Consider the following 17,792-nt stretch of genomic DNA (forward strand, 5'->3'; position numbering starts at 1 on the left):
TAATGGGCCGGAGCAGGTACAGCACCACTAAGGAGCAGGACCAGTCGGAACGTTTGGCCCAGAAATTCTATTCAGCTGCAGAGCAAAGAGCACACACCACTAACTCACCTAATCTAATTAAACTTTTCCAAGGCTAAACATTGTGTGTCACAAGCAAAGCCACTGAATTCCCATCCAGAAGTTGTTGCCTACCCAATCGTTCCCGTCTCTCCCTAAACTTTGTATTATTTGAGTGTATCTCTGAGGACTGGTGGAGACAAAATGATTAAGCAGCCTCTCAAACTCCGAGAACAGAGCAGAGCTCCGACCCTGGCAGCCCTCACTTTGCTCTCCGCTGCCCAGGAGGTTTAATTGTTGTGGATCGTTGTGTGTCCTCCTTCCGCTCCGAGGCATTCTGGCATGAGCTTTTCCTTCTCACATTGAGCGAGGCCAGAGCAGTAGCCAGAGGTGACACAGAGACAGGGCAGAACTGTCCTGAGGTATTTGAATTGAAAGGATGTCTGTAGGCTTTGAGGAAAAAAGCCCCTACAAAGGTGACATTGGAGATCTAACCTTCCCCATCAAAACCTTCAATAAGCTGTCATTGTCCTCACCATTGCAAGAGTGTGTATATACATATATATACACATGCATATATACACACACACATACATATACATATCATACATTCTCTTCAACATACTGCAATTGTTTTCCCCCTTCTATCCTCAAAACATTAAATATTTTAGCTTTAAGTTTTGAGGTTTTTAAAATTTTTTACTTATTTATTTTTAGAGAGAGGGGAAGGGAGGGAAAAAGAGAAAAGAAATATAGACCAGTTGCCTCTCTTGCGCACCTGGTCCAGGGACCAAACCCGCAACCCAGGCACATGCCCTGAATGAGAATCGAACCAGCAACCTTTCGCTTTGTGAGGCAACTCCCAACCAACTGAGCCACACCAGTCAGGGCAAGGGATCTTCTGAGCTTCCAAAGGGAGTTTTTTAATTATAATTAATATTGAGAAATACTTCCTCTACTTCATTTTTGAGGTCTATTTATATAAATTACACAGTAGTGATTTCCAGCCACTGATGTAGAACCGGACATATGCATCTGACCATGAGCAGTGCCATATAAAACGAAGTACATGTGCAGCTGGGAACAACAGAGAAGGAAGACTGGCACTCTAGCATCCACCCAGATATAATGCCACATGCCACTGAAGGGCTACATTCTGGACAGAACTGCACATCCTTATAAAACAAATATAAACGAGGCCGGGACCAACAGAGACATTTCCTCAATTTCTCCACCATAGATGGTCTCTGATGTTCCTAGCACTGGACTAAAGAATGCAAATAAAAAGGAGAAGAGGGGGAGACCTTTTCTTTAAGAGCTGTGTCAGCTAAGGCTGTGTGGCAAATTACCAGTCTGGAGGCTTAAACACCAAGCATTTACTTCTCTGTTCTGTAGGCTGGAAAGTCCAAGATCAGGTGCCAGCACATCTGGTGAGGGTCCACTTCCTGGCTTGTAGATGGCTCTCTTCTCCTATCCTCACAAGGCAGAGAGTAGAGAAGCAAGCTCTCTGGACTCTTAGAAGGGCACTAATTCCATTCAAAGGCTCCACCCTCACGACCTCAGTATCACCTCTCCCATCTCCTAATACCGAAACACTGGAGTGGGAAAGAGTTTCAATATACAAATCAGGAGGTGGGGGCACGCTAACATTCAGTCCCTAACAGAAGCCCACAGTCAGTGAGAAAGACACTTGAGACACAAACGGTTAGAGTCCAGGAGATAGTGCCACCGCAGCAATCTACCAAGTCTACCGGGAGCACGGGACAGGGAGAAGGTAATTGTGCTTGGAGGAACTGAGTCCCAAGGATGGAATGACACTTCCACTAGAGCTAACCTAGGCTTGCAATTAGTGTTGAGGTTTCTCCAAAAGTTATTTGTTTTCAGCTCATCACTAATTCAGAGCATCTAGAAAAGGGACCTACTCAATTTGCAGAGGCAGCAGAATTTTCACAAGGGTAATCATAGGATGAAACTTAAGGGCTTTACTTAACCTTTATGGCCAGTAGTCCGTGTGCAGTCTTCAAGCCCACTTTAGTCCCTGGGAACCTTCATTGGCTGCTCCAAGCTTACATTTCATTACATACTTTTTAATTTTAATGTAAATTGATAAGAATTCAAAAGCTATGCATCTGCTTTTAAACTAAATCATTTTCAATAATTGCTGAATACTTTCCATGAACCATAAGAATTTTACAAGTTGATCTGTTACTCTTACCTCCATGGGAAAAGCTTTGAAATTAACAGTGTGCTCAGAACCACGCTGGTTTTCTCTTCCCCAGTGAAATCTAACTTCATACAGCTCAAATTCATGACCTTGAGGCAACGGACCTCCCGACAGAACTGAAAAAAAATAAAATAAATTCTATTTCATTACATACCAAACGTATTCATCAGCACAGCACTATAACCACTGGGGACATGTTTTGCCAAAAAACTCTCATGAGCTCTACAGATTAAATTTATATAGCCACAGTGAGAACTACCTCACAACTGTGAGACGAATTCATGCTTTGTGGGTTTGGCTGAAATTCCTATAATGGCCAATCAGATAGAGTAGAAGTTCAAAAACTCTGAAATACTTGGTATTATATGTCTATCATCTCGCTTCAACTTTGTTAGTTTTAGACCCAAAAATATGCACTAGCTATATTCCTTGAGATATAAACTTCGCACTGATCAGGAGACAAAACTATGGTTTGAGTCTCAAACTGACCGGCATTTTGCTCTAGCTGTGTCAATAAACCAGACCTTGCCTACAGAGCATCCATTTGTAGCAGTAGGCTTTCAATTTTGAGAATAGGTGTAAGCTAATAAAATTATCTCTAAAGAGAATTATTATTAAGCCAATCTGACTTTTCAATGTCGCATACAATGCAAACAAAATAAAATTATGATAAAATATTAACAAGACTTGAAATATGAACACTAGTTTTATAAGGCCATGTCTGTATTTCTCATTTCTGGATATGACCCAGAACTTTGTCTCAAATACGGGCACGCTAAAAGATAATAAAAAATAAATTTGTACAGGAACCAGTCTTGAAGCAATAAAATACTTTCTTCAGCTAAACACTCCTTGATTATCAAATGAAAAAACCTGAAATAAAGTTTATTAGAAATGGCTGATTTCAATACAAATAAAGTTTATTTGCATTTTTCTTGTAAAAACTCTTCATTCTAAACGGTACCAGCTCACCCTGGCTGGTGTGGCTCAGCGGATTGATGAAATGCAAACCAAAGGGTCGTCAGTTCGATTCCTAGTCAGGGCACATGCCTGGGTCGTGGGCCCTGTCCCCAGTAGGGGGCCTCTTGAGAGGCAACCACATATTGATGTTACTCCCTCCATTCTGTTCTCTAAAATAAATAAATAAAATATTTAAATGGTATCAGCTAAGAATTACAGGTTATTTTTCAGTCAAGGACCTGATGGAATCCATCCCATTCCCCCAGAAGTAGTCTCTCTCAAACAGACTGGCATTGACACTCGGGTTGCCCTTGTGGAGAAAGCAGTTGCATCCAAACCGCTTTCCCAAGGAACAGCTGGTTATCCACCCTTACTCTAAAACTTACAGGAGAAGAAAGCAAATTGCTGCAACAATATTTACTTGTTTGGTTGGTTCTTCATCCCATAACTTGTTCCACAAAGAATTTAAAGCTGCTTATATCAAGGTACATTTAAAAGCGCCAGAAAGCACAAATCAGAAAAAAAGAGCAAAGGTTAAATACAGAGGCAGGAAACAGATGGATAAATGAAGCTATTGCACAAATGAATGTCATGAAGTCCTTGCTCAAAGTGCCTGACAAATTTGCTTCTCAGCTTTCTGCCGGCTCAAAAAGGAAAAAAGAGCTACAGTAGGAATAGCAATTTTAATTTTTCAAGTGCACAAACCTCACATCAAGAGGGAAGGGGGTAAAATGCATGGCCTTTGGGATATTATCTTTCACAATTTTGATATTCTTCCTCATATCCAGTCTTACTTGAGTCTCACGACAAATTAGAGAGGTTGGCGCTGTCATCCGCATGGACAGGTGAGAAAAACACGGCTGAGAACAGTTAAGTGTAACCTGCCCGGCCACCCAGCTAGCAAGCTCCAGGAGCCTGGAACTTGAATCTTCTGACCCGTATCTCGGGGCGAGACAGGGATGGGGAAAGCCACATTGCAGTATCTACAAGCATGAACTGAAAAACCATGAGTTCTTGAAGTCTAGATTTCTAAACTGCAGTCCTGTTTCCCAGGACAATAGAAAATGTGAAGACATGGATCACAAACGGTTGCAAACACCCAGAACTGCACTGCGGGCCCACTGAACACCTTCGGTACCACCCAAGCTGTGGCTGGAGGAAGGTATGAAACGTTTCTATGCCAACCAGGGTGCCAGTTTCTGAATAATCTCAAAACTCACTCCTTCTTTACCAGGGCTATCCAAACTTGGTCTGAAGGAAAACAGGGAAGGAGGCCTGGAGTCTACCCACAATGTACCCACTTCCCAAACCAAAAAGAGGGGAGAGCTTGGAAGACTCTCGCTGTACCCCAGCCTCATCATCAGAACTAGACAGCACACCCCTCGCTGTGTGCAAGCACACCCTGACCTGAGGCTTCAGAGGGGTGTATCTTGTAACACTCTGCTTTTAAAAGAAGATGAAAAATTATCTCCAAGGAGGCTTAGCTCCCCACTGCTAAAGAAAACGAAAAAGGAGTATTGTGAAATAAAGTTCATATGAAAGGGGAAAGAGAATTTAACATTTTTTTCCCAAAAAACTCGTATTGCATATGCCCAGCACATGTCACACACACACAACACACACACCACACACACACACAACACACACACACACACACACAGTGTTTCTAAGACTGCTACTGGGCAGATTACTGGTACATTCTTATAAAAATGGATGCTATGACTGATCTTCACAGCAATTTCAGGAGGCCAAGAAAAGATCCATTCTTAAAAAATAGGACCCTCCCACCTGAACGATGCCCAGTATTTCTTTAACAAGAATGAAATGCTTCATTTAAAACTTGGGGATAGAGCTTGTATTTTTAAACACCCAGGAAATTTGAACTCCACAACCTATGTCTTGATGGGTTCCAGGGCCCCCCAGAGACGCTTGCTCACCTACACTGTACCAGGCGCTGCATTAGGCGTTTAAGATACACTGATTTTGACAAAACAGACAAAATTCCACAGTCTTGTGGATCTTCCATTTTATTGGGTTGACAATGCACACAAAGAAAAGAAATATTTTGCCTGGCCTCATCCCCGGGGAAAAGGGACAAAGAGGCAGCTTTCAGCCGGGAATCAGGGGCTGGGGACCTTTCACTTTTGCCACAGATGAAAAATCCAAAGTTAAACCCCACTAAAATCATGTGGCTGTACAAAGCCATAAAAAATGACACCTACTGAAATTGGAATTTTACAAGGTGCCTGGTAAATATTACCTGTTCATCTCCTAAGAGCGATGGTATTTATAGACTAAAAATAAATAGTAGCTCTGTTTTACCCATTTGGCAACATCCTCTGAAGGCATTTTTCTGCCTTTTTATAGCTTTTTTAAAATTAGGAAACCAGTCATACCAAAAGGTATATACTCTTCCCAAATTTATGATTATCAAATTTTGTTGAGTGATACTTCATCACTGTATGGCAGGTTTATTACTTGTGATGCCATTAAGCTCCATAAAAATTTTTACAATGAAACAACGTAACACCCACACTGATAACATGCTGCATTTCCTTAGAATAACAAACTTGTGAAAAATATAAAATAAACTAATGGTATTGCTGCTGCATCCATTTTCATTAACACTCCATAGAGTCATGCCCATCAGGCCTGTGAGATACAAAAAGAGGTCCTTCTCCAAAACTTGAGGAACAAAATATGGTTCTGTCCAGAAAAAGTCCAGCTACTGTTAATATAATGAAAACAGTTTGTGCACTATCAAATGGACTGGAACGCACATGTGTGAACAATTATGACATCACTGTACTAGTCAGTGGGGGCAGTAAACACTGCTGAGTGAGTGTATGTACTGTGTGGTTGTTGCATTCAAAATGACTGAGTGAGTAGAGCATCCAATCTGCATGAAATTCTGTGTTAAGCTTGCACATTCCCCCATGGAAACTATCTGAATGATTCAGAAGGCTTTCAGGGATGAGGCAATGAGTGCAGCGCACATAAAAGTGAGGCACAAATGCTTCAAAGATGGTCAAGAATCTGTTGAAAGTGACCCATGTTCTAGAAGGCACGCAGCAAGCAGAACACCTGAGAAGGCTCAACATGTACGGGCTGCAAGAACAAAGACCAGCCACTGACAGTGTGGGAACTAAAAGCTGATCTGGGGATTCCAAACACTACTGTGTCTGATTTGATGCAGAATCTTGGCATGAAACAATTCATGGCAAAATTTGTCCCACAGTGTCTACTACCAGAGCAGAAGGAATGGCGTACTGCAGTTGTTAATAACTTGACTCAACCACTACCAAAGAATCAGATTTCCTCAAGGTCATAACCACAGACAAATCCTGGGTCTATGGCTATGATCTGAAACAAAGGCCCAGTAGTCCCAAAGGAAATCACCTGGCTCTCCACACCTGAAGAAGGCACTTCAAAGTTGCAGCAAGATCAAGACCATGTTAACTGTGTTTTTTGATGGTAAGATGTGGTCCATCATGAATGCACCCTTTCAGGCCAAAAAATTAATAGGGAGTACTACCTCAATATTCTTGCTGGGTTGAGAGATACAATGTGACCAAAACAGCCACAACTGTGGGCAACTGGTGATTCGCAGCTTCTTCAGGACAACATGCCCATTCACCGGTCACATCTCGTGCGGTTCTGGCAACACATCAAATCACCCCAGTGACTCAGCCCTGCTACAACCCATATTTGACACCCTACAACTTCTGGCTTTTCCCAAAACTAAAATCCCTTTTGAAAGGGAAAAGATTTCACACCATCGATGAGACTCTGGAAAATACGAAGGGGCAGCTAGTGGCAATTCCAACAAAAGATTTTGCAGAGTGTTGTGAACAGTGGAAGAAATGCTGGGAGAACTGTATGAGGTCCCAAGGTGCCTACTTTGAAGGGGACTGAGCCATCATTGTTCTATGTACAATGTTTCTTATATTTTGTATCTTCCTCAATAAGTGTCTGTTTTCATATCATGTGGCATATCATGTACTTTCTGAACAGAACACACAGACACACACAAACACACACACCCCTAAATCTATTTAAGCTTCTATATCCTTTGTTGAAAACAAATTTGCCAGACACTTTAAACGCTGATGTTGATCAAAGCTTAGCTCCCTCATTTCATTTGAGTTCAACGCACACATTTTAAGATGAACTCCATGTCCTGTGCCAGGTACCAAGTTGACAAGAAGTAGGATGTAGTCCTAGTGTTGGCAAGGCATTGCATTAGGAGAGTGAGGCAAAGCACACAAGGCACTAGGAGAGCATCCAGCACAGGCCAAGCCAAAACCAAGGGGATCAGAATGTCAGGGGACTTTCCGCAGGAGGTGAGAGCTAAGCAGAGCCTTGAAAAGGAAGGGATCAGAAGTGAGAACATACATTCCAGCAGAGAGAAGAGGCTGGGAAAGGCTCAGAGCTGTGCAGTAGCTTGAATGTGTTCCAGGAGAATAAAGGTAGAGGTTACTGGGGCCCAAGCCAGGCCTCCAGATGTATGAGTATCAGCCCATGTCAGCCCATGTCAGACCTGCAGCCCACATCAGGAGTTGGAGTTCGGCATGCAGGGAATCATCGATGGCTTTTAAGCAGGGGACTAATGTTTTAAAATGCAAAAATATTACTCCATGTCTGCATGGATGGTGGACCAGCCAAGAGCAAGCCTAAGCAATTAACAAGCTGCTGTCATAGACCAAGCAAACTGGGTGAGGCCGGGAGACAGAGACGCATCCCCAACAGGGCGGGACACCAACACCAGTGGTGCCTACGGTCCCCAAAGGATCCAAAGGCCCGAGTTCATTCTTGGAAGGTGTAAAGATTTCATAACCTCAGTTTACCTCTTAAGGAATCCCAANGAATAAGGGTAGAGGTTACTGGGGCCCAAGCCAGGCCTCCAGATGTATGAGTATCATCCCATGTCAGCCCACGTCAGACCTGCAGCCCACATCAGGAGTTGGAGTTCGGCATGCAGGGAATCATCGATGGCTTTTAAGCAGGGGACTAATGTTTTAAAATGTGAAAATATTACTCCATGTCTGCATGGATGGTGGACCAGCCAAGAGCAAGCCTAAGCAATTAACAAGCTGCTGTCATAGACCAAGCAAACTGGGTGAGGCCGGGAGACAGAGACGCATCCCCAACAGGGCGGGACACCAACACCAGTGGTGCCTACGGTCCCCAAAGGATCCAAAGGCCCGAGTTCATTCTTGGAAGGTGTAAAGATTTCATAACCTCAGTTTACCTCTTAAGGAATCCCAAATGTATTCATAAAACATTCCAAACAATAGTACTAACTAGTCTTTTAATATCTGAAGCCCTGAAAGCAAAAATTAATATTTTTACTGTCTTTAGCTTTGTAGGTTAACTTTTAACTAACCTATAATTTTATTTCTTTTTTAAGTTGTTTTTTTTATCCTCATCCAAGGATATTTTTTTATTACTCTTAGATGGAAAAGAAGAGAGGGAGGAAGGTAGGGAGGGAGAGAAGGAAGAAGGGAAGGAGGGAGGCAGAAAGGAAGAAAAAAACGTAACAGTTGCCTTCTCACACGACCCCCTACCAGGGATTGAATCCACAAACCAGGCCTGTGCCCTGATCGGGAATGGCACCTGCAACCTTTTGGTGTATGAGACGATGCTCCAACCAACTGAGTCACACCAGCCAGGGAGGCTTTATATCATTTTAAAGAATAAATATCATCAGCTCTTAAAGGAAGCTATAACATCGACAATACAGAGAGAAGGTTGTTATACTGGGTCTATACACGCAAAATGAAGCAGATTAAGGCAACTGTTCAGGTAATTCAAATCCCCCAAAGTTAGCTAATAACAAATAAAATCATAAAGAAATTGAACCTTGACATTTTATATAAGTACACAGTATACAGTCTCCTCTGAAGTGAAAATAATTTTAAGATATTTTTGAAAACTTCACCTTTAAATCAGCAAAGTTGCTAAGAAGTACTATAAAAAGTTGTCATTTATTTAAAAAAGTATGATTAATAACAAAGTAATAATCTAGCCTAAAATTAACTTTGAGAATTATAGAAGACCCAGAAGTAAAATTTGCTAATTAAGGTTTCTATAATAAATTACAGTGAAGGGCACAAGTGACCTATTTTGATGAGCAATTTCTCCCACACTGATAGCCCTTTAAAATGTCGTTATCCTTAACACACTGCTTGTCATCAGACAGAACGACATTCTTACTGCCCAAGCTCGGGCAGCCTCACGCTTCCTCACAACTTAAGTATCAAACCACTGAGGTGAGACTCTATAATAATTATATTTTGGCACTTAAGCTACTTTTTGTATCACTGTATGTTCCATTTTCATCTGTCTGTGGACACTAAGTTGTTAAGATTCTGGCAGCGCAGGGATTTGCTTGCCCCGCAGACACGTAACAGACAGACGCAGTGGCTGCGATAAAATTCTCTGCAGTCGGGGTGGTAATAGGACCACAGTCTGGCCGGGTCCGCCTGGAATGGGAACCCTGGTTTGGAGACACTCTGCCGCCTCTAAATATGCTCAGAGTAGAGGGAGAGAATGGTGACAGGATCCAAAACACGGTCTACACACTGGGGCTCCACACAGCCCACCTACCCAACCACTGCAGCTCGTAGCTGGCATCTCCAAAATCCCTCCTGCATCATGCCTTCCTTCCCATTGCCACTGCCTACCCAGCAGCCACAGCTTCTGTGAACTGAATCTCACACAATAACCTGCAAACTGACTCCTACTTCCTCCCAGATCCTACCTCACTTGTTGCTACCAGGTTAATTTTCCTAGAGCAACATGATTATGACCGTATCCTACAGAAAATAAAAAATGTTTATACTTGGTAGACTTGGTTCAAGATCCCTCACAGCTTTGCTCCAACATACCCTCTCCATTACATTTTCTATTAACCTCATTTACTATGAATAAAACTTTTCTTCCAGATCATTTAAGGATGCATCTTTCCCTACCATGTCTAGCCCTTCCCATATCCACGCCTGTTTGCCTACTGCTCTCTCTTCCCACACATCCCAATGTCCCAGACCCCAATGCTATTCACCCCAATGCTATTCACCCTCCAAGGGTCACTGCAAATGCTACTTCCTCCCCAAATCCTTCCCTAACAATTTCAGGCAAAAATAATCTCTCCCCGCACACCTATTTTTCACACCTACCCCTGCAAGCTTCTTGCAGGCAGGCACTGAGTGTGATTTATATTTACCTTACCCAACGAATGGAGCATCCCACATAAGGTAAAACAAAGATTGCCAACTGCTCCTTACAGGCCAGGTGAACCCAGTGATTGCGTTTGGTTCACAGGCCTCTGTCTCCAGCCTTTCTGGGCACGTCAGACACCCAGCAAACCAGGCATGCCTCCTGCAGCTCGCTGGTTCCCCACAGTCCCAACCAGTCCTACCGCCTCCCAACGCCACATGTAAAGCAGAAGGTCCGTAGCTATTTACAAGTTTTGCTCTCCTGGCTGCTCTCATTTATGGGACCTGCCTGGCTTTCAGAGATACATTTGTAATTCCTATAGTGAATGATCAATAAATAAGTATTAATGAATGAAAGACTGTCTATGAGGAAGGTTGAAGAAATTCATACTTCTAAAGAAAAAAAAAGGCAATTTCATAATAGGATGATGGTAGTCAATATTTTAAAGGATGCTATGAGAAAATATAATTAGGTTTGCTCTGCCTAGGTCCAAAGTCCCAAAATGGGAACAACGAGAGCAATTATGGAGCTTTTTGATCTATGAAATTACTCAGAGAGAAAAATGGGCCTGCTCAATAAGGAAGGCTGCTCAAGCTGGGCAGGCGGCCCGCCAGGGGGTTCCATTCCAGAACCTCCTTCACGACTCCATCGCTGTCCTAAACTCACGCGCTGTCTTATCGGAAAACAGAACACTGAACCAAGCAGCATGCCGTCTGTACGAATCCACTGGAATGGATTGGAATGCACGGTGGACAAGAGAGGAGCGCTGGGGAGGAGCCCTCGAGACACCCATTATGTAAAAAAGTGGAAAATGAAGGACCAGCAGAGGACAGTCAAAAATAAGAAGAACCGTCAGGAGGTGATGTCTCCCAGAGACCAACCTAAGAGTTTCCAAAAATCTCACTGCAAATGCCGCAGAATTCAAGTGTTTTCAGAATTTTAAAGCATCTGTGTGGTTGTGAGATGAGATCATCAATGACTTTGGTTTGGGATCTGTGGCAGGGGTTAGGAGTGGAGGTCATGCTCAGGGCACGCCTCAGTTTAAGTTAAGGCAGTGTATCCAGACGGGTTTATACAGAGGCACCATGTCACTAGGATTACATTGAAAAGCTTTATCTTAATAAATGCCAGCACTTAAATGATGCTACAATTTTGTAAATCCTTTTGGCAATTCCTTTTTATTGTTTAATATAAACACAGCAACAACAATGGCAAAAAGAAAGAACAAACAGGCCCTGGCTGGTATAGCTCAGTGGATTGAGCACCGGCCTGCGAACCAGACAATAGAGGTTCGATTCCCAGTCAGTGCCTGGAGCTCCCAGCAGGGGACGCACGAGGGGCAACCATACATTGATATTTCTCTCCTGTCCTTCCCTTCCCCTCTAAAGATAAATAAATAAAATCTAAAAAAAAAAAAAATAGCTTTAAAAAAAAGGAAAGAACAAACAAAGTAGCCCAGGCCACTGACAGCCTCTGTGAAGTCAGATGTTCCAGTGGATTGGTGTGCACAAAGTTTAATTTCTTAAAAAGAAAATTGTGTTATGAGCTTCTTATTTTAAAAGACAACATCCAACAAATGTATATTATTAAGTAAAAGAAGCCAAACTGAAAAGGCTACATAGGAGAGAGATTTAGAGGAACAAATATAAAGGATACATGGACAACAACTAAGAAGGGTGGAAATGGAAGGGGGGGGGAGGAGTACGGGGGTGTGGGTTTGGATGGGAGCAATAGACAGAAAACTGTACTTGAAAAATAATTAAATAAATTTAAAACAAGAAAAGGCTACATAATGTATAATTTCAACTATATGGCATTCTGGAAAAGGTAAATATGGAGATGGTAACAAGATCTGTGCTTGCCAGGGGGTGGGGAGAGGGAGGGAGGAACAGGCAGAGCATAGAGAATTTTAGGGCAGTGAGAATGGTCTGCATCATACTTACAGCGATGGAAACACAGGGTTACACAACATCTGTTCAAACCCACAGTGTGTGCAATACGGAGGTGAACCTTAAGGTAAACTATGGACTGGAGCCAATGAGGATGTGTCAGAGCAGGTTCACCAACCGTAACAAATGTGCCACTCTGGTTCCACTCTCTTGCCCGAGGTCAGAAACCAGTGGCTGACAGCCAGCCACGAGCCACACAAGCCTTCCCCTGATCAAAGCCACAAACCCTCCTCCAACAACAGGGCCAGCCCTTACCTAATCACCTAACCGTGACATCCAGACCATGCTCCTGCCCGGGCGCACAGAGCTCCCAGTCCACTTTTTAGACCCATTCCTGAACAGGAACAAGGAGCGGAAGATCACTGGACATTTGAGGAAAACCTCCAGTAATAATTAATAAAGGAGAGCGAAACAAATAGAAGGACCCCGGAATAAACAGACACATGAAGGGAAAAGAAAAAAAGCCACACAGAAAAGAATGGAGACATTCCATATTCATGAAATAAATTCTGGATGCTGGATGTTAGAAAATAAAACTATTTATAGAATAAGCACAACTTTTTAGAAATTAAAAACAGCTAGCATTAGTTAAAAATTCAGTGGAAAATCTGAAAGATATTAGTTGAGGTTATCTAAAGAAAGTAGAAAAAACAAAGAACAAAATAAGTTCTTGCAAGAAGAAACAAAAAAAACAGAAAAATTCTCGCCCTGGCTGGTGTAGCTCAGTGGATTGAGCACGGGCCTGCGAACCACAGGATCCCAGTTCGATTCCCGGTTCGATTCCCAGTGGTCAGGGCACATGCCTGGGTTTCAGGCCAGTTCCCAGTTCTGGTTCCCGGCAGCGGACACATGAGAGGCAACCATACATTGATATTTCTCTCCCTCTCTCCTTCCCTTCCCCTCTAAAGATAAATAAATAAAATCTTTTAAAAAAGAAAAATTCTCAATGAAATAACATAAGAAAGTTTTTGAGATGTTTCTAAGAAATCATGACTGAAATGGCCCACCTGGTACCCAACACAGAGAGTGAAAAAGAACCACACCAAAGCATATGGCTGTAAAATGTCAAAGCCATAAGCAATAAAGAAGAGGTTATAAAAGCTCCTAGGGAGAGAAAGAGGTCACATGAAGGGCCGACAAGCCGGATACGGCACTAAATCTCTCCACTGCATCACTGGAGAGCAGAAGGTAACGAATGCACCAGTGCCATCGAATGCCAGAGCAGGTTCTTCCAGCCTGGGCTGCTTTGCCGAGGCAAACAGTTGAGGGAGACACATGCGAACTCACAAGGCAACCTAACTCTACCCTCACGTGCCCTTTCTGAGGAGGTTACGAGTTGATGAATTGTAGAAGGGGCTAGACCTAGAAAAGTCCCTAAAATGATGAACAACCCCATAAGAGAATGTCACAGCATCCAGAAAACACAGGATTGCACGCGGGAGGCAGACAAAGGGACTTCTGGGCTTGGGTTCCGGGGAGCTTCGGGACTGGCTACACGGCACCACGGACCAGACCAGGGCAGGAACACATGGAAGGGAGGCCGCCAGGGGCAGCAGGAAGAACGGATGAGAGGGAAGGAAGGATAATTTAATATGTTTCCATGTCCTGGAATAAGATCTGCCATACGTCAGAGAGTTTGAAAATGAATTCGTGAAAGATAAATTTAAAAACTAAAGAAACAAAAATATATTGTCTAGGAAAAAAATTCAATAAAGGAAATAGATATAATCTCAGCCAGAAATAGTAGTTACATAATCAGCATAATAAAAACGCTGAGTATTGATTTAAATAAAAATTATAATTTAAGTATAGGAATGAAGAGGAGCAAAATCACAGCGTGGAAGGGTAAGAAGAGAATTAGCTTCATCTTCCAGAGCAGGGAGTCCATAGGTACTGTCCTGCTTTTGGTCTTAAATACCAAAGCAGGACAGTGTATGCATGTTATTAAGAAGTATGGCAGCAGGACATGCAGCTAAGTGCTGGAAGTGACTGTCACCAGGACAGAACATTTTAGGTGGGAGGAGAGGGGTACAGCCCAGAGGGAGCGAGAAATAGTGTACTACTCAACTATTTAAATTACATTTATATTCTATTTTGATAAAGATAAAACTTGAATTAAATAAATGAGTGTCAAGGTATTTGGGGCTTATAGACTATTCCTCTGAGAAGCTTAAATAGCCTAAAAAATAAATATTAGCCTGGACCAATAAACAAACTGGTCCAGGCATGGAAATTTTAAGTTTGGAGAAACACTGAAGAAGAAATTATTATAGTGGCAGAAAGGAGATGGGGCATCAGAAGAAACAAGTTCTCTCTGAAAAGATAGAGGAGTAAGGGGTCTGGAGCATGTGTATCCAGAATAGGCTTAGACAGACAGACAGACAGACAGACAGCTCTTTTTCAGTGATGAGGGCTAGAGCATGGAGGAGAACCAACTGGCAAACAAGGGTATGTGAGGAAGAAACATACCTGTGGTTAAAGGACCAAGACAGTGCTTCTTTGGGGGGTGAGTAGAAAGCCAAAGAAAGTGTTTGAGAAGTTTCCAGAAGCAAATGTTCATTTCAATTAGATCAAGTAAATTTGATCTTGGAGCAGGATGGATACACGTCATCTTAATTGACAGTATTTGTAGTCACTCATTCTTCTACATCCCCAGGAAGCTTTCTAACACTTCCCATCAGCATACCGACATTAATACTCTACAGTATTGTGTTTCTACTGAACTATGACTCCATAGAACCATCTCGTCCATCTGTATGCAACCAACACTGAGTCTCGATCATGCCTGTCATCAGGTAGATGTAGAAATATTTTATTTCCAAAAGTACAGAAGCATGTCAACTCACACACAGTCTCTTAAAATGTTTGTATGGGCCAGAAGTCAGTATTCAGTAATTTTACTATATATTTTAATAATACATATTGTCCCATCATAGATTAACTCCTCCACCTCAAATAGTGTGATTTCAATTCAAACCCACACCTGAAGCTGTCTCTCTGAGCATAGATACAGCTTACAGTCTGTTTTGGGTGGTGCCCCAACTTTGACCTCAGACCAGCAGGGAAGACTCCATGAAACTCTGACTATCTCACAGGTTCTAAATTAAAGCTCAGGGACATACACAACGAATAAAAATCCATAACTGGTCATCAATATCTCCCCAGGCTGATAAAAAACCAGACTTTATGTTTTAAAATATCACATTTACTGATCCAGAATTAATTTGAGCACAGTTGGTCTCTATTAAACACTTCCTATTATTTAAACACATTGAATTTTATACTTTTCCTAAGAGGGAAATAATAGTCATTATTCACCATGAATAGTATAATATTAATGCTAATTTTTAGAACTTTGCTGTCCTTTCCACTACATTAGCTGAAAACCAATTTCCTTGGTAACTGCTCAACACCTTTTCCATAAAACATTTCAGATCAATCTCATACAGGTTCAGATGGGGAGAAGGGAGGTTTAAACAATAAATAAGACCGAAGAGCTTTGTTTGCTAATTATCTTTTGTTGAATTTAAAGGATATTTTTCATTGCTATTAGTTAAACTCTTTCCCTAAGTTAAAGGACCAATAGAGGATTGATACTTAAACCACTAATTAGTTGTCATTAACATAGTGGAAAAAAAGAATTTGAAAAAGTCTCTCTGGAATGCCAGATAACGTCAATAAATTCTAATTTTTAGTTTTACAATGCAGTAAAACAAAGAATTGTCTACATGATTTAAGCTAATCAACAATTTAGGACAAAATTCCCATTTGTACACCTGCATACACCTTTCCACAAATTCCACAAGGTGCAGGAGGACCACCTAACGTTGTTAGAGTAACACCAGACTGACATCTTCATTATTTCATCCTTTTACAATTTCAAAAATGTTTCAGAAAACAATTCCTAAAAGTGCATTTTATAATATATAAAGGTATTTGGCCATGGAGCTATGTTAGTTCTACTTTAAGGTCATACAAGCTAAATAAGAGTTTAATAGCTCCAAAGATGACTTCAAGTTTAAAAGAGCATGCAAAGCATCTTCTAAAATACCTGATTTTGACTTCAGGATAACCTGAATGGTGTGTCCATCGTTGGTGACTTCACAGTCCCGACAGACTACATAATTGGGCGAGAGGCGGACGTCCAGCAGTGAGGGGTCATATCTGGCTTCCCTGGAATTCAGGTTAATGGGAGACTGGTATTCCCCATTAGCATCGGGAAACACCAAGCCCCATTCAACACCTAAGGACAAAATGAAACACATTTATGTTGGTTTAAAAAAGAAGTTACAGTGAAATTGAACATGTTAAAACTAGTTTAAACAGTTTATAATCCTTTTCACTAAGTGGGTTATATGACTGCCATCTCTGTACGATGAGATGTGGTAAATGTGTGTGAATCTTTGGGTTTATATTTGGAATGATATGATTATCGAATACCACATACAAAACCTTCAGCTCACATACCATTCTGTTTGTATTTGTCCACAAATATGTACCAATTTGTGACTAAGAAATTTAGGTCATCTTTAAGTGATTAGAAAAATAATACCACACAAATTTCCTCTGCTCATCAATTCAATTATGTGTAGGGCTTGGGAAATACCTGTAACTCTCAACATGCTTAGTGAGAGCCTAAAACCATAAATCGGATGCTAGTGAATAAACACCTTACTAGAAACGCAAGTGCAGTATTTTGAAGTGTACCTATATACATGTTCACATGCCCACCTACATATTCATACATATATGCCCTTTCCATATTTTTACAATTAAAATGATACATTCTACATTTTTTCATAGATGCAGTCAACATCAGCACGAGTGGTTGGCTATTTTAACAGACCTACATTTTCAGGGATAAATTCTAAACTTTTTTAAAAAGTCAACGCCTTCTCGCCAAGCCCACTGATTCCGCCTGAAATTTCGGACGTGTCTGCAAAGAATTGGCCGTGTTAGCGTGCTTCAGGAACAGCGTAGAGGCAGAATACCTTCTCGAATCAGGGTCCTCATAGCAAGCAAGCAGCGAATAGTTTCACTAACTGTTTTCTGAAGGTGTTGAGTAATGGGCAACGCTGCTCCTCCTCGCTACTCAGGAGGCAAGGCAAGTCACGGCTGCAGCTTTAAGGCTCGCCCTCCGGATGAGGGCAGGTGCCAACAGCTGCCGGGCAGGAAGGCCGGGCTCCCCAACCCGAACGCAAGCGGCAGGCCCGCCCGCTCTCCCTGCGGCGCCTTCTGCCCCGAGACAGACCACGGGAATGGGAAAGTGGCAGAAACCCACGTGGGAAAGAGGGGACGCGGAGGTGCTCCGAGCGCCAGGGAGCAGAAGTACGCAGAGCCCAGCGCCGGGCAAACACGCGACGTGCTGCCTCCCACGCGCCGTC

The 17,792-nt window shown here is 42.2% G+C and overlaps 1 protein-coding gene across 1 annotated transcript in view; it reads right to left on the reverse strand.

Annotated features, from left to right (window-relative positions):
* Window positions 1-17,792, reverse strand: part of CA8 (carbonic anhydrase 8 (inactive)) — a 109,195-nt gene that overhangs the window by 90,938 nt on the left and 465 nt on the right. The window contains exons 2-3 of the mRNA XM_037058603.1: window positions 16,460-16,651; window positions 2,273-2,397 (exon numbers count right to left, since the gene is read on the reverse strand). Of these exons, the coding sequence (XP_036914498.1) occupies window positions 2,273-2,397; window positions 16,460-16,651 (317 nt within the window). The remainder of the gene's footprint in view (window positions 1-2,272; window positions 2,398-16,459; window positions 16,652-17,792) is intronic.

This window comes from Sturnira hondurensis, unplaced genomic scaffold, assembly GCF_014824575.4.
Source record: "Sturnira hondurensis isolate 20B ecotype Veracruz unplaced genomic scaffold, ASM1482457v3 Scaffold0010128, whole genome shotgun sequence".
Classification (NCBI taxonomy): Eukaryota; Metazoa; Chordata; class Mammalia; order Chiroptera; family Phyllostomidae; genus Sturnira; species Sturnira hondurensis.